Source organism: Coenobita brevimanus, chromosome 56 (genome assembly GCF_032717465.1).
Source record: "Coenobita brevimanus isolate Jiangsu-jjx chromosome 56, ASM3271746v2, whole genome shotgun sequence".
NCBI lineage: Eukaryota > Metazoa > Arthropoda > Malacostraca > Decapoda > Coenobitidae > Coenobita > Coenobita brevimanus.
Window position 1 is genome coordinate 5285687 of NC_137009.1, and position 25075 is coordinate 5310761.

At 42.3% G+C, this 25075-nt stretch overlaps 1 protein-coding gene across 1 annotated transcript in view; it reads right to left on the reverse strand.

Moving 5' to 3' along the window:
* Positions 1-2100: 2100 nt before the first annotated feature.
* The window catches only part of LOC145401621 (uncharacterized), a 77164-nt gene continuing 54189 nt past the window's right edge, over positions 2101-25075 (reverse strand). The window contains exons 7-10 of the mRNA XM_080273815.1: positions 20923-21166; positions 10106-10300; positions 10029-10040; positions 2101-2341 (exon numbers count right to left, since the gene is read on the reverse strand). Of these exons, the coding sequence (XP_080129941.1) occupies positions 2101-2341; positions 10029-10040; positions 10106-10300; positions 20923-21166 (692 nt within the window). The remainder of the gene's footprint in view (positions 2342-10028; positions 10041-10105; positions 10301-20922; positions 21167-25075) is intronic.

The window sequence follows — 25075 nt, forward strand, 5'->3', positions numbered from 1 at the left end:
AACCAAAATGGTATAGACAGATCGGCAAGATCCTCAAGTACTGTACACTTGGGTCTCACAAACCTGATTGCAACTTTAGTGCGTTATACACAGAAACAGGGAGAGATGGAAATCCTCACACACACCTTTAGCATGGACACCAAAACCCAGAAAGCTATTGAGAAGGGCAGGGGTCCCTGGCATCCAGAAGTAACTACACTAGAGGGAGGAGAAAAAATGCCGGGTCTTTCAGACCCAGGTGTATTGTACATATGGCCTTGAGAGCAGGAGAGCTAGCTAGGTGGCAGCAGAAAATTCTAGATAATTCTCACATTTTTAGTTGCTGATTAGAGTTGCCAGGTAGCCTACAGATGTGAGCGAAGGTATCTTGTAACGTTATGAGTAAATTTTTATTTTTTCTCCACAATGTTTTGTTTGGATTACTGCTTGTTAAATAATGTAATATTTAGATATTATTTCACTTTATATGCAGAACCATTTGGAGTACTACACAATGTAAGAAAGTGTTGGAATAATTGCAGTGTCTCCAACTCAGAAGTCTGTTGCTGCTATGAGTACGTAGAATGCTGAAGTAGCAAGGAAAATTATAAAAAGGATAGGGGAGAGGGTAGAGTCAGTTAGTTTCATTGCGGCCCTTGTTAAATTGGTGTAGCTGTGGCACTTGTGAAACTGGTTAAACTGGCAAGCAGACGGTGCAATTACTTGAAAAAAAAAAAAAAAAGACAATCAACGCTAGAAACTTGTATTACTATGACGCCTGAGTTGATCTTATGTACTATACAATGAAAGGCTAACCCTGTGAGGAACGATTCACTGGGCAACGTCTTTCCTATACCGAACTCTGCTATGGGAGCCTATGGCAGTGTGAGTTGAGGATGTAACATTATCTCTTATAGCTCATGTATTTTCTTCCTACAATTTTACGTCACTAAATGAGTAACAGTCCTTCCTTTCATAAACACTTATTCTCATCACCGAAATTTTCCTAATTTCTCGATACAACATTTTCTATTTACAAATTTACACTATACAGTGGTATATTACACATCCCCACACACCCGCGAAGTGTCAGGCTGGGGCGGTGTGGATGGTGGTGAGAGGGCACCGTGTTAGCAATGGGAAGGAGGTTGAATGGCTGTAAAGGATGTCCAGCACACGTCACTTTACACTCTTTGTAGTAACTCGCGCTTTCAGACGTCATTTCTCCACTCATTAATGACGATAGTCATCAATAAAATTCTTCCAATCGAACTGTCACTCAACCCTTTCCCTGCATGAATGGAGGCAAGGTAGGGGTGGAGGTGGCAGGGAACGGGTGGCTGCTCGTGTCAGCAAGAGAATCGAATTATGTGGATTCAGAAAATATCGTTCCTACTCCTGTTTCCCATTAAAGACTAGCAGTGTAGCAAACCTGCCTTGTATATGTCGACGTTACACTCACTGGGCACCATAAAAAATGTTTAGGAATTCAAACACTTCAGCAAATGCAAAGCATGATTTTGCGACTGATCGGTTAAATGTTATGAATGGTGGGATGGAATAAATGTTCATCCTAAATGCATTCCCACACAGTGCGCAATTGTCATGTCCGAGCACGGTGCTCAGTTCCCACTGTTTCAAGAGTAGAGGAGAATCAAGGAAGATGCATCAGCTTATCACTTGCTCAATTGTTCCATGTACGGGCTTTAGACCAATCACAGCTGTTGCAATCTCTTAGTCACTTACTGCTTCTGCAATATCACTGATGCAGTCTATGTTGATACTGTAGCAAGGTAAAGAGCATACAAGGAAATACTAAGCTGTAATATCCCCAAAGAAGTGTTACGGAGTCTGCAGTGTAACTCAGAGAACGTCCGTTACGTTAAACATGCAAATGTGAAGTATCAAGCTTAGCAATTGATCAGCCAACCTAACAGCACCATAACTCAGTAAATGTGCTTGATATCGTTTTTAATTTATTAATGCTCTAAAAGACAATTTTATACAACGTGAGTAAAATCTCTCATTTTGAAAGGATATAGCTTACCTCTCAATTTTGTAAAGCCAATGTAAGGTGCATTATACCGTAGCATCAGGATGGGAAATCTCAGACTCATATGGTTACAAGCGGATGAACTCACCAAAAGTGCACCATAGTGGTCCATGTGAGAAGGTGGCTCTCACTTTATCCATGTCATACAGTGGCTTCACCATCCACCACTTTTGCGCCAGTTCCTCTGTGAGATGGCGGGAGTGCCTCAGCGCCCACAGGAAATCTGGTACCTGGCTTCCCTCACCACCAGGTTCCAGATCATCGTAGAAATGAGACCATTTCAGCTGGAAACCTATTTTTGTCTCATTCCTCCTGAAGAAAGAAAAAACACTTGAATCCAAGCTGTGTCCTTTGTTATATGTTCCGATGCTACGAGACCATTTTATCCTACTTAGGAAGAGGAGTATATTTCACCTGCACATGTAGCATGAATGGGTTATAAGTTCGGGCTTGTCTGTTTGTCTTATCTTTCTGTATGTTATAAAGGTTAAAGGAAATCTGTTGGATAGAGTTCCACCAAATTTGGCATAGTGGCTTAGACCATTTGTGGAACTGGCAATTATCTGTGTGGGAGAAAATATCAAGAACCAAAGCAACTCTAGCGATTCTGAATAATTTGTTAACAATCTTAGTGGAAGGGTTAAGGGATCGCAAAGAGTGAAGCTATTTATTTTTAGAAGAATCGCTTAGACGTACAGTACCCAGGGCAGTCAAATTTTCACCCTTTTACTTAGATAATTTAAAGCTGATCTGTATGGAATTTGGAGGAATGGTTTAAGTAATAGGAGGATGATATAAGACTATTTTAAGATCAACAGACCGCAGATCATTGTCACGTGGTAAGGTTAACTAAACACTTCATCCAATCTGAAGAAAGCTTGGTCGATGGGGTTAAAGGTGAGATAATTCGATTTTGAGAGCAACTGTGTAATGAGGTCTATGAGAGCCCACACTGCCCAAAGGCAAAGCGGAGATGCTCTGTTTGGCTCAGTGGTAACGTGCCCACGATTGGAGCGCGAGGGCCTGAGACTGAATCTCAGCCAGACCAGTGTGGTTAGTTTGTGAAGTTTTATTTCGGTTATTACATTGGTTGGCAGCGGTGTGGGATGTGAGGCGAGGCGTGGAGGGAAATGATATTGTTGGTTAGCTGACAGTGTCTTAGTCCTTACATCCTAGGGATGAGCTGTTCGGTGTGGTCTGCAGCGTCCCCAGTTGTGGCCTCCAATGCTACGCTACCATGTGTGTTCGCAACTCACCGAATTGATCACCGACAGAGAAAAGAATGAAGTAATGGGGTCTATAAAAGCCTGCGTTGCCCAGAGGCGAAGTGGAAATCCTCTGTTTGGCTCAGTGGTAACGTGCGCGCGTTTGGAGAGCGAGGGTCTGAGATCGAATCTCCACCAGACCAATGTGATTAATTTGTGAAGTTTCAGTTAGGTTTTTTAAACTAGTCAGGGTCACAGGGAAGGGCCCTTTTGCACAGTCAGGGCACACCTGTCTTGTTAAGGCTCGATTTTCACCAATGTGGAATCATGGTGACTAATCACTGTATAAACAGTATATCAGACAGATGCAAGCAAGGTGCTTCTGTTCACGTTTACGGAACTGTTTTCCATTATTTCTTCATCACCATACATCTTAATCACAAATGCCTACTGAGGGCTTTTTAAAATTAATATACGGAGTGGATGTTGCAGTCAATGAGAGCTTCATGTTAAGGCTATATCAAGCACATCTAGTTTGAAGAGTGACTCTAGGGTCAATAAAATCGTCAGGAAATGGCAAGGAATAAAATCAGAATGACTCCCTTGGCTAAGTCAATTCAATTTTTAATAGTGTGAAAGGGACAGTAAATTATTCTATCTATCTATCTATATACCTAGGCTGCTTCCCCCAAGGAAAGGGAGGTAGCCGATACAGGACGACTCACTCTCCATTTACTCATCCATTCAAACACATTCATTCGCATCTTACCTCCAAAGGCGAGAACGGACAGATCCTCACCGCATCACACCGCACAAGGGTCAACTGCGCAATGCAATCAGTGACACCCGCAGCAGGGCCCGACAGCAGAACTGGTTTACCCCTGCCAAATCATAACAGACCCATCCCCTTACCCGCACCTGACCTGACTAGCTGATCAGACCAAATGCGGGAGAATATCCCCTCAGGGCTGCGTCATCACTTATTCATTCACAATTTCTCTCCATTTATTTCTGTCACACACAGCCACTCTTCCTTGCTCAACAGACATCCCTTTCGCATTCAGCTCTCTCTTCACACTGTCCATCCATCCTATTCGTGGTCTTCATCTCAGCCTTACACCTCTCACATCAGATCTACAGTAGTTTTCTTTTTCACCAATCGCTCATTATCCATTCTCTCCATATGCCCAAACCATTGCAACACCCTCTGCTCAACTCTACCAGCCATCTCCCGAACAACTCCAGTTCTCCTTCGCACTTCATCATTTCGCACTCGATCCATACGCGTCACTCCACACATACTCCTCAGACATCTCATCTCCATTACATTCAAACTTTTCCTCTCTGCTACACCCATATTCCATGTTTCAGCCCCATATAATGCAGTCGGTACCACAACACCCTCATACAGCCTTCTCTTTACATCCATTCTAAGCGAACGACATTTAAACACTTTTTTCATTCCTCCCAGCACCTTTCCTACGTCATTTATTCTAAACTTCACTTCTGCATCTATTCTTCCATCCACAGCAACATGTGACCCTAGATATTTGAAACAATCTACCTCCTCAAGCAACTCACCATTCAAAACTATATTCATCCCCCTACCATCTATCAACCTCGTACACTTCATCACTTTACTCTTATTCTCATTTACTTTCAATTTCCTCCTTTGACACACCCTTCCAAACTCCTCTACCAACTGTCTCAATCTCTCCTCTGAATCAGTCACCAGTACAGTATCATCTGCAAACAGTAGCTGCTTCAGATTCCACTCTCCTCCATCAACATTTACCAGACTCAGACCACCTAAAACTCTTGCATTCACCTCCCTTACAACACCATCCATGTAAATATTAAACAACCAAGGCGACATCACACATCCCTGTCGCAGCCCCACTCTCACGGGAAACCAATCACTCACAGCATTTCCCACTCTTACACACGCTCTACTATTTACATAAAAACTTTTCACCCCTTTTAGTAACCTACCATCAAGTCCATACAATCTTAAAACAGTCCACAAAGCCTCCCTATCAATTCTATCATACGCTTTCTCTAAATCCATAAATGCCCAAAACACATCCTTGCCTTTCGCTAAATACTTTTCACACACTTGTCTCACAGCAAACACCTGATCAACGCATCCCCTCCCTCTCCTAAAGCCACACTGATCATCACTAATCACTCCCTCTGTACCCTCTCTAACTCTCATAATTAACACTCTACCATACACTTTACCTACAACACTCAACAGACTTATACCCTAAAGCTAGTACATTCATACTTATCACCCTAGCCTTTATACAACGGGACCACACAAGCACTTGCCCAGTCAATTGGCACCATACCTTTCTCAAAGCACATATTCAACAATCTTACTAACCAGTCAACAATAGTCACTCCACCACCCTTCAGGCATTCCACAGCACACCCATCCATACCTGCAGCTTTCCGTTTTCATCTCCTTTACTGCCTTCTCCACTTCCTCCTTCGTGATCAAAGAATCATTCAACTCTCCCAACACATTTATTCCTTGCACCCTTCTATCCGCCACAATCTCAGCCACCCTTTCCTCCTCTACATTTAACAATCTTTCAAAATACTCTGCCCATCTCTTCCTTACTGCATCCATCTCAATTAACATCCTTCCATCCTCTGCTTTTACTCGTTCTTCCTTCCCAGACTCTCCCTTTCGCACCCTTTTCACCTCTTTCCAAAACATTTTCTTATTCTGTTGAAAATTCTCTGTCAGTCGCCTACCCCACCTCTCATCTGCTGCCACTTTAGCAATACGCACAGCCCTTCTCGCTCTATTCCTCTTTTCCTTATAACTTTCATATGACATCTCATCCTTCCTCTGCAGCCACACTTCATATGCACGTCTCTTCTCAGCCACAGCCATACTTACTTCCTCGCACCACCATTCACTTCCTTTTCTTACACCACCACCCACACGTCTCACACCACACACCTCGTCTGCATGCCCCACCACAGCACTCTTAAACAACTGCCATTCCTCCTCCACACTGCCATTTTCCCGATCTTTCACTGCGTTCCACTCATCTTTCAATTTCTCCTGATACTCTATCTTTTTCTCTCTTTTATCCAACTCACTCACTTTCAAAACCTCCCTGCCACACCTAACCCTCCTAGCTCTCACCCATCTCTTACCTACTCTTAACTTTCCCTCCACCAGGTAGTGGTCAGTAAATTATACTTTACTTTAATGTTATGAGCAGCGTTTGCATTTTTCATTCGGGACAAAGAAAGTACTTCGAGTTAAATTGGTCCTATTTCAGTTACAAATTGTTAACTAAAACTACAAAAAGAATGAAAACACATTTTTTCCTTAAAGGGAAATATAAAAAACAGGCTTATAACTAAAGTGATCTTATTTCTATTTACAAGTAGAAAATAACTAGAGTTTACGACTGCAAACAACATTTCATTTTCTTGTTCCAGGGCAGACTAAACAAAATCGGGCTTACAGCTAAGATGAGCCTTTCACGTGCGTGACATGAAAATGGGGAGGGAATTGTAAAGTCCATATCAAAGTTTCCTAAAATTCTTTTAATAGGAACAGTCTAGTTAGATGCCATGTATTTCTCACTTGCCAGATAGAAGAATTAATGATGTCTGCAGTATTTTAGTAAGCTTATATCAGTCTTTCTATTTACATGCTACCAGACGCGTTAAGCCCAGAAAGAGTGATCACATCAAATCTCCTCCATCTTGTGCCCTCGGTCATCAGGCTGCCCTCTTCAGTCCACACCTTCCTTAATTAAATACCTCTCCTCCCCACCCGTCTATTTCATCCTCGGTCACTTCCTTCCCCTTCACCTCACTAATATACAGTACACCCTTCTAGGCAATATTTCATTCTCTACACGGCACACCATTTCTCATCACATCCAAACCTTCGTTTTTACTACCTCATTTGTCTGGCTTTCAACAGAGCAGGACTTGATCTTTTCTGACAGCTTTTCCATTCCTCTCTCTCTGACTAATGTCGTTCTAACAGTGACCAATTTTGACATTCAGACGTACGAGTGTCGATCAGAATAATGTCATGTGACAATTTCTTCCTTCAGTTTGCACGGTAATTCATATTGGCTGGGTAAAGGAGCGAGATGAGAATGGTGGAAGAAATCAATAGAATGGATGTAGTGGAAGCATTAAAGATAGTCAAAACTGAGCAAGACCCATGACTTGATAGTGTGTGATGAAACGCTGAAGCACGGGGGAGGGAGATTAGTATAATGGATATGCAAGATGTGCAGACTGGCCTGAGGGGGAAGTAGTTTCCCGTGGGATTGGAAATCAGGTATAATTATTCTCTAAAGAAGTTTGTGGTAATCATAGGGGTATTTGTCTTCTTAGTGTAATAAGTGTGTGGTAGGATACTTATTGACAGGATTAAGGAAATAACAGAGGGAATAGTTAGAGAAGAACAGGGAGGTTTCAGGAAGTGGAGAGGATGTGTAGATCAGACATTCACCCTAATGTGTAGCCTATAGTGGAAAAATTTGTAAAAAGGGAAAGTAGTTGTATGCTGCCTTCATGGATTTGGAGAAATCATATGACAGAATAGATACACAAGGAATGTGGAAAATATTAAAAGTATATGGAGTAAATGGGAAGCTGTTGAATGTCTAGAAAAGTATGCATGAGAGCACTTATTTTTTTTTTTTATTTATTTATTTTTTTATGCGAGGAAGAAGGAACCAAAGGCCATGAGCCCGCAGTAACATTTCCCTCCAAGAGAAAAACAAAATATAATAGAGAGTCAAATTCAAGATCCGATCATTTTGAGATGCCTGGACACACTGCGTTTGAAAGACTGGAGATCATAGGCAGCAGGAAATACAGACAGAGGGAGACAGTTCCAGAGCTGACCTGTTGCATAAATGAAAGACTGGGAGTATCGGTTAACTCTTGCATTACAGAGTTGGACAGAAAAGGGATGAGAGTTTGCTGCCAGACGGGTGCTACGCGCCCGTCGTAGAGGTGGAGGAATGCAAGCAGACAGTTCAGAGGAGCAGTGACCATTAAAGTAGCGATAGAAAAGAGATAAAGATGCAACAGTGCGGCGAAGAGACAGAGGTTGAAGGGAGTCCGTATGAGGAGGAGAGTTAATGAGACGAAAAGCCTTTGACTCCACCCTTTTGAGAAGAGCTGTATGTGGGGAGCCTCCCCACACATGAGAGTTGTACTCCACTTGGGCTGAAGTGTGTGTGGATGGTGAATTGAGTAATTTTTTCTGTCTGAATGTTGGACTGAAATAGAGATGGGTCATGTCTCCAAAGTTATTCAATTTGTGCATGGATGGACTTATAAAAGAGATGCAGTGTAGGACAGTGGGTGTTTGGGTGGCCCTAATGAGAGAGGGCAGCGTCTGGAAACTTCCTTTCATTTTGTTTTCCTGATGATACTGTATTGTTATGCAAAGACGAAAGGCTTTGTGAATGAGTTTGGGAGAGTATATAAGAAACGGAATATAAAGGTGAATGTAGGGAAGTGGAGAGTTATGGTTGTCGAAAGAAATGGAATCACTGAATGCACAGTGAGGATGGATAGCAAGGAACTGGAAAATGTGAGCGCATTTAAGTACTTGAGTACTGTGATGAGTAAGGATGGAAGTTTGGAGGGTGAAGTGCTTGAAAAGGGGCAGTAGGGAAGAAAGGTTGGTGGTTCACTGGAAGCATTGATAAGAAACATGGAAGTGAGCATCGAAAAAAAATTACTGCATGACAGTATTGTGATCCCCACTCTAACGTACGGAAGTGAAGATGGGACCTTGTTGGATGGATACAGGTCAACAGTGTGAGCAATAGAATTGAATTATTTGAGAGGAGCATGTGGAGTTGCATGGAAAGACAGACTGACAAATACAGAAGTGATGAAGCATTGTGGTGTGGATATGGATGTGACTGAAAGCATTAGCAATACACTTGGGTGGTTTCGCCATGTGCAGAAGATGAAGAATGAAAGATGGGGAGAGGAGGAAAGGGAGGGCGGGCCTAAGGATGAAATGGAGGGATCGGGTATAGAAGTATATGAGAGCAGGGTGTGTAAGTTGGGGTGACGGTAGAGAAACGGCAAGGGACAGGGCGACGTGGAGGCGATTTGTTTATGGCCACCCTTTACAGAATTAAGGCGTCTGGCTGTAGATAGATAGAAAGAACTCACTTCCAGGCCATCATTATTTTTTGTTTTTATGTGCTCGACTCTGAGCATAGGCTTCACAGCCTGCTCCCAAGGCCCAATAGTCCTCCTACATATCATACACCTCTACATGTCACCACTTCGGCGCTGACACCCACCGTCCATATTGAATACATGCTAGGGCTGTCTCATACAGGACTTGTGGATTGGTATTCGCGGGGATATTTTTACAACATGTCGGCGGATCTTCTGGTAGATCGGTAAATTCTGCTTTACATGAAATTCAAATCCTAAAACTGTTCCCTGCCCCAGCAGGGATTTGAACCTATATCCGGTGGGACCGCAGGCCACCTCTCTACCGACTGAGCCACCCGTAGAGTTTTGAAACTCGGCCAAAATAAAATAAATCTGGCATCAGTAGGAGCGGAATATTATACTCATTTCACCTTAACCTGAACCAGATTTTCGTCCGTTTATAGAATAATAAAATTCAAGTAATGGTCAGATGTTGAATAAGCTAATACCACGGCTCTGCATCGTTTCCATTGCACGTCGTGACAGCTAAAATTGTAGTGTTAATCCCTTGTATTAGATGATCTTTAAAGTTGAAATCGTTGCAGTACTTATTTTTTTTACTATAATAAAGTGAAAGAAGTACAGAGGGATCTCGGATGGAGGGTTGATAGCTAAAAAGTACAACACTGTTGCAGAAAATACCCACCAACTAAACATCTGCATAAAATCCGAGAAGGATGTGAAGTTCAGTAGGACAGGCAATTCGTCTGGGTCATAATGGGCGATATAGCGGTATTGGTGCATATGGCGGAGCAGACAGTCAGTGAAGTATATGTTTTCTTGAGCGAACATCTTATGGCTATCCACGACTCGCCACAGCCTGGAAGAGAGAGAGAGAGAGAGAGAGAGAGAGATTAGTGTACGAAGCGTATGAGTTAGTGAAGTGGAGTGCATGCCATCCTGTGTGTAGACATCATAAATTAAGGCTTATGTATTAATTATCTTTCTGTTAGAAAGTGTGATAGTTCCAGTTACTCAGAACATTTATTGTTTAATTTATAACCAGTTCCAGGTGATCAACAATACTGTCAACATCTCCCCGCCTCTCTACGGTGTCAGTTCTGCCTCCTGCCAGCAAAACCACGGGAACCCAGTCAACCTCGCGGTCTCCCGAATCCTCTTCTCCCACCAACACCTTTCAGGGTGGGTTCAACCCCAGGGCTAGCTATGGCTTGTCATGAGAGACAATAAAATTTGTTCGTCCACAGCTCACCCATTAAAACCAAACCTCGGGAGGTCAGATGGTCCCTGGCAAATCGGGATATGGTAGAGTTCACTATCAGAAAGTGGAACTAGGGACCAGAAGCTGCCTGTGTTACAAGCTGTATGCTTACCAAGTAGAGGAGTCTAGCCACGCACGTGTACGCCAACAACAACACTGTTAAGCTGCTACAGGCGTGGAAACCCTAGCACAAATCTTCACCTACATCCAAGCTGTAGTCGCCATCGCCCAAGAAGACTGAGCAATCTTCGCCGAGCTGATCTCTCTAATCCTCCATCAGAACAAACTACCTTCCACCTCCACCCTCTCCCCCCAAACAAAGTCATTGTTGACAACCATTCTCCCCCGGCTCTGCCTTCTCCCTTTCTGCCATAGAACGATCGACCCGATGATACTTACATAGAAGAGCTTTCTTCTTACCCACCAGAACAACAACTATCGACTACCCCAACAAAATCATTGAAAAAGAGAAAGAGAAAGCAAGGAAACGACACTCCACCTATTGAAACACCTGCTTCCACCTCCTCACCACAATCAACACCTAGTCAACCAAAGTGTGCCAAAGTAGAACACATCTCCACCTTAATACCACCCCAATAGGGCGAGAACATCAACGAGCTCTCCTCCCTCACTAAAGCTGACCTATCTTTTTTTTTTTCCTATCGACCATTAGGGATGAGACCCCAGGTCATTAAGGCAAACATATATACATATATACATGCACACACACACACACACACACACACACACACACACACACACACACACACACACACACACACACACACACACACACACACACATACTTACACAAACGTATATATATATATATATATATATATATATATATATATATATATATATATATATATATATATATATATATATATATATATGCTGTACATAGACACACACACACACATATACAGTACACATAAACACACATATATACATACACATACATATACATGCATAAACATACATACATATTCACATGTATATACATATGATTTCATCTTATCTATTTTTTTTTATTATTTCTCTATTTCTTTCGATATTATAAAACTTGTAAAGTAAGAAGAATAAAGAAACAATCTGATAACCTAAAATTGGTAAATTTAACAGATAAAATCGTTAACCTATACTTCAGACTTAAGATACAAGTAGTTACACCTACACTAATAGGCAAAATACCTCAACCACAGAACACCATCGACTGCAGATATGTAATGCCTTTCTACATTACATTCGTGCACTCATCACCTGCTGACTGTTGGTCGAGGTACATGGAATAAAATAGGGGGCATCAATATATGAAGGAGAACCAGAGGGGTCCAAAGACTATTCCATGTATGTCAACAGTCGGCTCTAATTTAGAAATTACATACAAACAAATGGAAACCATGTACATATTTAAAGAATGTGAAGTACCTCGTCCAACAGAACACCATCAACTGAAAGTGCTCAATACCTTTCTATTTTGCACACTTGCACCCATCTACTGGGGACTGTCAGGCGAGGCACGTGATATAGGGGAAATCAATATAAGGATTTGATTATTCAGAGGCAGGAACTATTTCAAATACAACTATCTACCCCAATTAAATGATACATTATATGCATATTTGCAGTCAATAAAAACCATAACCACAGTGAAAAAAAAGTGGCATCCCTCTGATCAGTCTGGTCTCCCTCAATAAAGCAATCAAATTATCAGTGATAACAATATCTCACTCACCCAGGATAGTGGAAAGGGTGAAGGGGATGTCTGCTGTGCCACAACAATTAGTACGTGAAGCACGTTTACGAATAAATCGCTTACGATGCAGGGCGATATGACATAGATAACACCACACCGCAGATGTCACAATGCTGTGGAAATCGTCTTTCAATATATGGTTTCATATGAGTTAAAACCGTGCAGTTAAGTCTCAAAGCATTCCAACACTTTCTTCCAGGCAACTGAGATTGTTTGCTGTATCCCAGTTGCCCAGGTATGGCTTGCAAGTTAGAATATTTAGCCTGGTCCATTAGTCACTGAGGATTTATTGATTTCTTTCCAAAGGATAGACCCGATAGCAGATGACGAGAAACGTGTCAAGTCTCCTCGAGTTTCACGGCCGACTTTGCGAGTAAGTCACCCTTCGCATCACCGTCGATACGACAATGACCAGGCACCCAGACTAGCGTGAATCAGTTGTCGCACAAATGCAATTTGTTAACGATGCAACCCTGTACCTCATAAGAATCCACTGAGCAAGAAGCAGTTGCCTGAAAGGCTGACTTTGAGTCTGAATATATGACTAGTGAGTCATGTATAGAGTTTAAAGAATTGTCTATGGCTTTCTCAATAGCAAAAAGTTTGCAGATAAACACAGATACTGTATATGAGTCGGCAACTGAAAGCTGAGAGCACATTCAGTAGACTGCACACTACCACCCACACATTCATTCTATTTGGAGCCATTGGTGTACAATTGGTGGGATCCCAGATGACGTATGATGATGTTACAGAGCAAGTGGTGATCTTCAGCCTCTGGTGCCTTGGTCTTCAATGCTGGGAGTCATGAGACATCAACATTAAAGGTGGGTGGGTCCCAGGGCACTATATTTTTAAGCATCGACTTGTCACCATCCCTGAGGTCCACACCTATCACCATCCCTGAGGTCCACACCAAGTCAGTAAGTGGGGGTGAATGGCAAGCGACTGATGATCTCCCAACAGATGGTGATGCTGATGTAGAGGGGCACAGGCTACATTATGGTTCTCATTCCATATGACTGAACAGAGGGGAGGCAAACTTGCCTCCACCTCCACTGGAGCTACATGTGTACACCTTAAGACTCCAAGACACATTCGCAAACATTTATTCTGCAACGCATCCTACCTTCTCAATGAGGCATCAGATGTAGACCAGTACACCTGTGGGACATAGTCCAGCATAGGTCTGATAAGGGACATGTACACCATTAACCCACTGCATGCCAATGCCGTTTTAAAATGGTATGACATAATTCCGTGGCCAGTGCCAGTGCCATTTTTAAATGGTTTAAAATAAAGAAAATCACCGTGACTACATTTTTCAAGATTCGCTGGGAAAAATTGGCAGGAATGTATGGTAATTGTTCCTCTACCATTCCCCAGGCTGTCAAGGGCATACACTCACTCAGTCCTCCAATCACGCTCACTCTGCCTCACTCTGCTTGTGTGCCTCACCCAATGCTATATATAGTGAAGGCATTTTGTAATTATTTTCATGTAAGTGTAAGTTTTAAATATTTTCTTGTAAGTGTAAGGACTATTTAGTGAAGTTAAGTTGTAAATACCTTCTTGTAAGTGCCAGGACTGCACATAATGACGTCAGGTTGTACCTATCTTCAAGTAAGTGTAAGATAATGCGTTCACAGTGAGAAAGACATGCAAATTGTGATAGATGTTGAAGTAATAAGTAATCAGAAAAGTGTACTGAACATTGCTATACCTTCCCAGCTTAAATACCTGAGTATACCTCACACAGAAGACGGCTTTCTCTCACCTATGTGGTGAGCGTGAGAGAGCCTCTATACCTGTATACGAGTATGCAGAACTCAATAAAACCCATTTCCGAGCTTTAGGGAGCATTTTAGTGGCGAAGTTCATTGTTTTCACATCAAAATCTGTCATTTTCGACAAAAAAAAAGGTAGAAAAATGGCCGGCACAGAGGCGACCCATAGGGCTAAAAATAGCTAGCACGCGGCGGGTTAATAAAGACTTTCTGTTGACTTTTCAAGTAGTACCCCGCTAAGTACTTAAGGACATTTAATGGCTTATCAGTAATAACAATTAAATTATTAAGAGGATATTTAAGGTTGGTCAACGATTAAAATGGAGGCCTAAAAATCTGATTTTTTTTGAAAAGGTACTGGTTGATTATTCAAAGTCAGATGCTAATCACAGATTTTCAAGTGGTAAAAACTACAGCAGGACATTTAGGGATGGAAAACAATCCCCACTGCAAGGACCAGTGGTGGACAGAATCAAGGGCGCTTAAATCCTCCCAACCGAAAATTGTGCATTACTGGATGAGTGCCATAGTGCACAATCATCAGCACAGAACAAGTATTTAAGATTCCTTGGGATGGGAGCTGATGACAGAATATCATTGATCATATCATTAAACAAAGTGGGACTAAGCCCTCTTCCTTTAGGCACCCCGTTTTTCGGAAAATACAGTATATCTGATGTTACGTTACAGGGCAGTTTGGCAGAGAAAGTTCTGTCCCTTAAAAAATTAGAGATGAAAAAGGGCATATTATTCCCTAAACTAAACGCATGCAGCTTTATTAGTATACCGTGTCTCCACGTCATGTCACAAGCTTTATGGGTGTATAGGAAGACCCCTATCATGAATTCTTTATTGGCAAATGCCACCAGAATCCAATGCTCCAAATTTTCATTAAGTGATCTAGTGAACTTCTGTATTTACAGAAGCTATGCTGTGGATCATTTAACAGATTTTTTTTTTTACTCAAACAAACTGAAGCCCAGTGGTAACCATTCATTCCATAACCTTACATAGATATGAAGTCAACACAATAGGACGAAATGAAGTGGAATTCATAAAACGAACAGCCTGTTTGGGTATTGGTATGACGTGTGCAAAGTTCCATGAGTCTGGGAATGTTCAAGATGCCCAAAGCTTATATGTACATTGCTGACAGCTGTCGTGATAAAGATCCTGGATCATACCCTACATGACTGCATCTGGTCCAGGACTGGTGTCTTTACAGTGTTTAAGGACAAGGAGCAGTTCATCTATCAAAACTCTTGGTTTTACCGGGAGCCTACGTTTTCTGTAGCAAAGTCTAATATCCGAGGCTCAGCCATGCACTTATGATCTTGAAAACAGATCCTGTTTCAGAAATCTGCCACTAGGTTCGCTTCCGTTGCCCAGCTCTGATGCGGGGTATGCATTGAAAAAGTAGCCAGTGCGTAATTTCTTTTTAATTTTGACACAAAGTAAAACACCCCAAAACAGATTTTACTCATGAAATTACTGAGCTGGCATGATATGCTACAAAGAAATTACAGCATGGGAGCCTTTTGATTATATATAACGTATTATAGGTGTCATTTTGTAAACTCAGCTTTCGTCAGTTTACTCATCTCTGTAAACATAACATAGAGACGAAACCTAGGCAATTTTACTAGAACCATCTATAAAACAGGCTAACAGTGATTAAAATATTTGTCATTCGTTAGTATCCACAAAAGAAAGTAGATATGCAGCGGCAGGTTCGGCAGCACCTTTCGATATGCTGCCCTGCCTGACTTACTACTTTTCATAACAATACGGACCTGTTAGACGTTTTGATCATCTTAGTAACTAAACTCTAACATAAATAATGCTTTTAAATGTTTCCCTGGCTCCATTGCACAGTTTAGTAAGTTTAAACTTCAACTCCTCGTACTTTGCTAAGGTTGTAGTGTCGTACCGCACTGCCGTTTGTTTGGTTTAATATGGCTGATTCACCAACTAAGCAATCGTTCAGTACATTATTTTCAGTGGAACTGCTTACTTCTTTAAAGCATGCTAAAATACACACATCAGAAGTCCTTGAAGGTAATCTCCTTTTACTAACTGCACATGATTTATTCAAATACATGTAACTAGACAGCACACTATTTTAGTCCCCAAGCTAAGATTCTCTGACAGCCTGGTAAGTTTTTCTTTACAGGTATATAAGTATGCACTGGACTGAACAGATTCTTTTAAATAGTAATATTAATATAAACTTAGTGTTAGGTACAATTTCACAGGTCTTTAAAACCCTACAAAAATATTTAATCAAGGCTGGGCGACGGTAGACCACATGGTGGCAGACCTCTGAAACAGAGTTTGGTGAAACCTTTAATTGCCTGAGCTACATAAGAAAAGTTCCTGGCAAGGATGTTAGTTATGTCCACGGGATCGTCATAGATGGTGTTATCTACTGTACCTGTAGCGTGTTCACAGGGATGTCATGGCGTTTATTACATAATAATTTAAAAGTGGACCAGACTTTACATAGTGGGTAAAAACGATTCCCGGGGGACACAAAAGATCGCAAAGAATCACGTCCAGCCCTTCCAATTATTCTCATTACCTCAGCCCTTGTTTCTTTGTATGCGGTTGTTTTCTTCAGGTGGTTCATTGTTAGAAATCCTGTATCTCTTATTAGGTATCCATAATGCATGCCTGCCATCTGGCATCCACCAATGAGCTCTATGCTTTGCATGAATTAGACATATCCTGGGAACAGCAGCAATGTGAAATTTTGGACTTTTACATCTACAGTCTCCCCAGATATATCTAAGTTGGTGATCCTTGAGAAGGATCCCCATTCAGCTTTCTCATAGTTAAATTCTGGAGGTGGAGGGTTCTATATAATGCCACTTGTATAAGAAAAACAGATGGGTAAATGTTGACTTCCCAGGAAGTTGTCATGAGGATCCTGTGAGAAATCTTGATGTATACCGGGGGCACCAGAGATAGTCAATTACCAAAAAGTTATGAGTATGGTCATCTACATGTCACTTTACCATCGTTCAGAAGACAGAGGTTAGACTGTAGTATTAGGTCGGCGACTTGCTCCCCACGACCATCGATTCTCAGCTACCCCATTGACAGTGATGGCCATCGAGGTCACCCAACAATAACTTATTTCAATGTGCGTAGTCAAAAAATGAATTCAAAGCATCACTATCAAAGAGGCCATGTGGTGGACAGTAGAGCGAACAAATAGACAGATACTTGTAATAAAATTTTACTCTGTACGTTACTTCCAGAAAAGATTTTAGAACCACTTCTCTCTGTTGGTGTGTGTCTATGGCAACTTTGTGACCGTCATATCTTCTCTACAAGTGCTAGTGTTTTAACAGTGGAGGATCAAGGTGATCCACCAAGCACGTCTCCTCTAAAGAAATAGCTTCTGGCCTCTGCACTGAGAGCAGGTTGCTTTATTTTGTAATTTATTCCCAAGAGCCCTACATTTCCACTGTAACACAGTGAATGTGACAGTTTAAGGTTTGTGAGGGGAACCAGTGCGCTTAGTTTTTTAATGCCGCCCGCCAACGGTGATCAATTACCGGGGGATCTGTTCCGGTGCTTGGCAGTGGAAACCTCCATATTATTATCAACAAGGAGACACCCAGACTCCTCTGAGGAAGAGCTAACTTTTCTCTCCCTCGCTGGAGCAAGAGCAGGATGAACATGTTGATGTGACTTTTTGGTAAGGGTGGTCAAATTAATTTTAACCCTTTGACGCACCTAAATTTTTCTGTAAGTTTGCGTGACACGATCAGAGAAAATGCGATGAGGGCAGCCTGGACTCATGCACAAAGGAACACATTCCCATGGATTTTATTTGCCCCAGAAATTGATTATATTTGTATAAATTGTATATCATAATTTTCGCTGATGTTCATACCGTAAGATAAGCTAATAAAAACACAAAACTAATGAGTAAAAGTACAGTGAAAGTATTGAAATGCAATGAGAATAATGTTTCCACAATGAAAATAACTTCCTAACACTCTACCGCAACACTTTGCATGCACCAGACAAGAGCTTAGCATATGTCTATATGAAGAACTTCACAAGCTTTCACATGGCATCTTAGGAATTTTGATATGACCAACAGTTTTCAAGTAAATTGCCAAAAATCGCGCACCTGCACCCTCCCCCCCACCAAAAGCCGAGAGAAAGCCTACTATTGGAATGTGTTGGCCTTGAAATAGACACCCTCCTCTTTGATGCAGCAAAGCTTGACACACATCATGCTAAAACTTAATTTTTGGTGAATATTTTTGTCCAAAATTGCCTAACTGGCATCCCTTCAGACAAACACTGACAAGTGCGTCATATTGCGTCATTGGTTCCTATTCAGCCTAACACCGTTTTAACTCATTTTGCATCATCATGCGTGAGGGGTTAATAAACCTGCCAGACTTTAGTTTAGGCTGCACTAACATAGAAGCAGCAGGAGCCCGAGAGTATAAAGTTTAAACACGGATATCGGAAGCAGAGTTGGAACATACAGGAGGAGCTCACGAGGGGACAGAACGAGTGACCTGAGTGCTGGGGACAGGGTCAGTCTGAGTTTTCACTGTGCACATCATGCCAAGGGACACAACTACCAATGCCTAGGAGACATTAAGCTTGAGAGTCACATGCAACTGCCTCAGCTTTTTCCTAGCAGCATAGTAGGATATGCCCTCCGTTGCTTTCTCTTTGCAGGCCTCCTTCTCTGCCTTCTACTTTGGGCAGTCCCCCGAGGAAGTTGAGTGAGCACCCATGCAGTAAAAGCAACTTACAGACTTGGACATAAAGTGTTCAGCATCATGACCCTGAGCTGTACACCTATCACAAGCCAGACAAGCTTGTCATCATGTCCATAAAGCTGGCATTTAGAGCCCTCCAAAAATCTGGTAATAAATCTTGCATCAATTACATTTCGAGTAACTTCGGGTATGACACCATCCTATTATATAACCATGAGGTCCATGAAGGTGATAACTCCCTTCCAGGAATTCGTGGAATGAGGAATCCTTGCCTGAAAATCATCACGATGAAACTTACTCAGATTTATCACATCTTTAACTTGAGTTGAATTTACTGTCTTAGTTAGGCGATATCCACAAACAAATTTTTTTTAACCTATTCAGCTTTGCCAGCACAGCCATCAAGTGCCTTCTTGATAAGGAAAGGATTGATACTAGCCAGTGAAGTAGAACCAACAGCATGTATCAAGACATAAGTAGCAGTATACATGGATGTCATGTGGGGCTTGAGTCTGGGAGTGGTCATTCCATAAGTCAATTGTTGTTGCAGACATAGGACTGTTGGAGCCTCATCCCTCCCTACGGGAAGGAAGGGTATGAGGGAGGGTTGTCATAGTAACCACCTCCACCTCTCAGGGTAAGTGTGAAGGAAGAGAAAGACAAGCAAGGGACAAGATACCCTAGGTAAGACACTAAGTCTGAGATTAATCTTTGAAACCACTCTCAAGAAGTCCCTCTGTGTCTGTTCACACCCCAGAGTGATCGGTATAGGGATCACACCGGAGTTAAATAAGCAAAGGCAACCTCAGGAAATTGATACAAACACCTATTGTATCTCTGAATTGGGAAGGGAGAGAATGAAATTTAGCCAACTGAACTCACAAACACCTTATTGGTGAACAAAAAGCTAATGCCGGTGGGGCAGCCCTAGATCTAGAGGAGTGCTCAGCATGCATGTCTGCTCTCCCACAACGATGCATAAAAGTCCAGCCGACTTCAAAAACATCACGAGAGGATACCACGACCACAAAGACCAACAAATCCGAGAAAGCTGCCGCTGAACATCACATAGGCTACATGGCAATGAAGAATATCCTTAATAAAGAACAATATACCCGTACCTGCCAGATGGCAGAATGTGAACCACACAATGTTGTGGTGGAAAACATCATTACCATCCGTTCGTACCCTAACCAGACATTCCACCACTGACTGGACTATTTTACAAGGCCCAGACCCAAAGAGGGGAAAATCTTCAAACAACAACAACAACCCATCACTTGCCTCGGAAAATTATTTCGGTAAGGAATATCTCGTCAAATAACAATGCTTTATAAGGTGTGCCTAAATATGAAATGTGTAATTGGAACTTGTTTCACTTTTATTTAAATTTGTTTCAGGAGTACTGCCAAAAACTTCTCAAAGTTATAAAGATGGGAAGATTCTTGCTTAACAGATTTTTTTTTTTTGTTCCACAGTTCACAGAGATAGAATTTCAACATTTGCCTGCAGAACATGAGTTTATTCAGTGCCATGTCATCTCTATGAGAAGAGGAAAAGGGCAATGAGACAAGGCAGCCGAAGTAGTCAGGGGAAAAAGGGTGAAGTACCACCGTGAGCACAGAAAATTTATCAAGGAACAATCATGGGAAAGAGTGAATAGAAACGTATATTATAATTTTCTAAATCACTCATGGAAAAGCAACAGTGACTGCTTAACGATGTTGCAGTATCCTCCATGATCAAGAGTAAACAGTAACAGTAAGTCGGTTATTAGCACCTGAAACATCCCATAATTATGTTTGAAATTTGATCTGTACAGTTCAAAATATTTTAAGGTGCATTAAATCGCCTGCAGGTGCGAAGAATATATAAAAATGTTATCATCACATAGACAGAAATTATCTACAATCTCACCTTCGCAGACTTGGCTCATTTATATGGTGTGGTGGATATGCGAAGTCTGTGACCTGAACAAATCCCTCTGCCTCGTAGTGCCTCAAGACACGGTCAATGTTTGGATGAACATCGGTGACGTAAAGGAACACTCGGCCAAACCCCACAGCCCTCAGCACCTCCAGCCACTCCACCAGACGCTGGGAGAAGTCATGGTGGTAGAAGAAGAGCGCCGGGCCACACACAGCAGGTACCAAGTCATTCCCTGTCATGGTGGAAATGAGGACTAACTGGCATACTCTTGGGTATATCTAACAAGGAAACCACTTAAACATTCCCTCAATTCGTGTAGCCATCATTTTTTTACAAACTACTTTCTCTTAATAATTATAGTTTTAGAGCAGTCTGAGCAAATTTGTCATATAAATATCAAGAAATAGGCTGTAGCACCAGTCATTCAGGGAAGTACTTCCAAGGAGGATGACATTGCTGGTAATAGGTAGAGCTGGAGTTCCTGCCTTACTAGCCATCAGCATATGCTGACCATTCCCCTTTGCTGATGTTTATCGTTGTGACACTAACCTTAAACCTGGAGAATAGACCAGCATACTCTCCAAAACACTTTTTTTTTTTTTCTAACTATCTCATGCACTGCTACCCTACATTTGCCTTACATGCCACACAACATACCCAGCTACAAGTCAAAAGGATTGACACCAGCAAGAGTATTCAGCCAGAAAACTTTGTCCCTACTACCTAGTGGCAGATCTGTGAGGAGGCAAGGCATGGGCTCTGCCAGCATAGTTTTTAGATCTGGATGGGATAAGGCTCAGAACCGCAGCAGATGGTACAGGGCATTGCAGTTCCCATCCTGATGCTTCAGCCCAATAGGTAGGTGTCTGAACCTGGGAGTTGCTATCAGTGGGTTTATTATGGTGGGGCAGTTACAGTGTCAGGGCATGCCCTGAGGGTGTTCCTGTAGCTGCCCTGGCAGGGTGCCCCAAGGTCATTGAGACAGTCACTGGCCACTGTTGCTGGTATATGGGTCCCAGATCCCATCCCTGGACTCGGGACTGCTGGTGGGCGTGAACTGTAGCCTGTCTCCTCCTTTATTTACCGGCTTATGAAAAAAATGAGAAGAAAATGCTATAATAATCGCAAGTCTGTGAAAAGCAAATCACGTCAGGGGTATTTTATAGGGTGGAGCAGGGGATGTAGTAAAGACTACCAGTAGGAGGTAGGTGGATGTCAGTTGTGTACAGGAAGTCAGGTTCAGGGGATGGTCAGCTAGAGTGACTGATGAGAGGGACTGTAGGTATGAGCTATTCTGGCAGGGAAGTGTAGACAGATATGGTAGTGTGAGTGTGCTGGTTGAAGAGAAATAGGTGGAATGTGTCATGAATGTAAAGAGAGTGATTGAAAGGATTATAGCAATGAAAATATTGCTTGGAAAACTTGTGAGCTCAGTTGTATCGGTGTATGCTCCAAAGGTTAGCTTAGATGTTACAGAAATGATAGATTCTCACATGACTTAATATGTGTGGTTGGTCATATGGGACATGATGAGATTGTAGTTTTGGGTGGGGATTTGAATAGGCATGTGGATGAAGCAACCCAAGGATATCAACGGGTACATGGGATGCACATATGGTGTGGCGAATGCAGAATGAGAAAGGTTACTTGAATTTGGTAAGGCAATGAACATGACTGTGTGCAACATACACTTTAGGAAAGGAGAGTGTACGTGGCTTACCGCTCATGCTATAAATCTTTCCTCTCTGTTGGGCTCCTCCGATCACAACCTTATCACCTTAACCTGTCCTATTGCTCCAATACGGCCTGTGGACCCCCCAACAAGCGTTGGTTGTGGCATTTTGGAGCTGCTGATTGGGAGGCCCTCTGGCAGTACTTCTATAATTTTCCCTGGAATGATTATTGCTTCCATGGCCGACAACCATCTGAGTGTGCCATGCATATTATGGAGGTTATTCTCTCGGGAATGGAAGCATACATTCCTTTCTCATATTCTTTGACTAATGCTAAGAACCCTTGGTTGAATAACGCTTGTTCTAATGCTGTCCTCAACAAGGAGCAGGCCTACAAAAGGTACCAGAGCAAACCCACCCTTGAATCTCATCTTTCTTTTGTTTCTGCCCTGAATCGTGCTGTCTGTTCTTCGCTCTGCTCAAAATAATTTCATCCATACTAAATGCTCTGAACTCTCTAACTTGAATTCTTCCCGCTCCTTCTGGCACCTTGCCAAAAACCTTTCTAACAATTTTACCTCATCATCCTACCCTCCTCCTTTCCACTCTGATGGTTCTGTAGCTATTTCTTCTACTGATAATGCAGAATATTTTCGCTAAGACTTTCTCTTCCAATTCCACCCTAGACGATTCCAGTGGTGTCCCTCCATCTCTTATTCCTTCTGACTTCCTCATGTCTGGCAGTAAAATTTCTTCAGTTGATGTATTTTCTACCATCACTGGCCTCAGTACTAACAAGGCATATGGGCCCGATGGGGTCTCTCCTGTTGTCCTCAAGAACTGTGATCCTGTGCTTACACCCTGCCTAAGTAAACTCTCTCATCTTTGTCTATCAATTTGCACCTTACCTTCTTACTGGAAGTTTCATTTCATTCAGCGTGTCTCAGAGGAGGGTGACCATTCCCAGCCCTCGAACTATCGCCCAATACCTTTATCATCCTGCATTCCAAAAGTTTTTGAGCCTTTTCTTAAAAATTCTTATAGATCATCTTGCCTCTCACAACCTTCTTTCTGATCGTAAGTATGGGTTCTTTCAGGAACGCTCCATTGGTGATCTTCTCACGTGCCTTTCAGACTCCTGGTCACCCTCTTTTCTGGACTATGGCGAAAACTTTCTCATTGCACTTGACATCTCAGAGGCTTTCGATCGAGTCTGGCAAAAATCTTTAACCAAACTGCCCTCTTATGATTTCTATTCTTCTATCTGTGCCTTCATCTCTAGCTTCCTTTCTGGTCGTTCTATAGCTGATGTTGTAGACGACACCTTTCTTCTCCTGGAGCTATCAATAGTGGTGTGTGTCAGGGCTCTGTCCTAACTCGAACTCCCTTCATTTTATTCATCAATGACCTCCTAAGCTGTACATCTAACCCTATCCACTTACCCCCTGATGATCCCACCCTTCACCTTTTCATTTGCTTTCTGCAGCGTCCCTCTCAGCAGTTACTTCAACATACATGGGATGAGGCTATGGCATACCTAATGTCTGACTTGGCTCATACCTCTGACTGGAGTAATAAATAACCTTGTATTTAATGCATCTAAAACTCAGTTCTTACATCTATCAGCCCAACAAAATATTCCACAGGAGTACCCTCAGATTTTCAACAATATCCAGCTCAATTCTACATCATCATTAAACTTGCGTAGGGTTTTATTCTCTCGGGATTTATCTTAGAAAGAACATATTACTTCTCTTGTAGAATCTATCTATCTATCTATCTATCTATAGCCCGACGCCCTAATCCCGCAAAGGGTGGCCGCAGACAAAACGCCTCCAAGTCACTCTGTCACCCACCATTTGACTCCCCTCCCCCAACTCACCCCCTCCCTCATATACCTCTCAACTCCATCCCTCCACCTCATCCTCGGTCTACCCCTCCCTCTCCCTCCCTCCACCTCACCTACATACACCCTCTTAGTCAGTCTTTCATTCTCCATCCTCTCCATATGTCCAAACCACCTCAGTGTATTTCTCCTAATCTTTTCAACCACAACCACATCTACCCCACAACGTTCCTTCACTTCTTCATTCGTCAACCTGTCCCTCCACGTCACTCCACATGCTCCTCTCAAGTAACTCATTTCCACTGCTCTCACTCTTGACTTGTTCCCTTCTTGCAAGGTCCACGCCTCGCTTCCATACGTCAGGGTAGGGATCACAATACCATCATTCAGTGACTTCTTAATTTCCATACTCACCTCCCTATTTCTCATCACTGCTTTCAGTGTACCAACAACCTTCCTTCCCTGCTGTACCCTTTCATTTACTTCATCCCCCAAAGTTCCATCCTTACTCATCACACTACCCAAGTACTTGAATGCACTCACATTCTCCATATCCTCACCATCCAACCTCACTGCACACTCTGTGACTTCATTCCTCTCAAACACCATAACTTTACTTTTG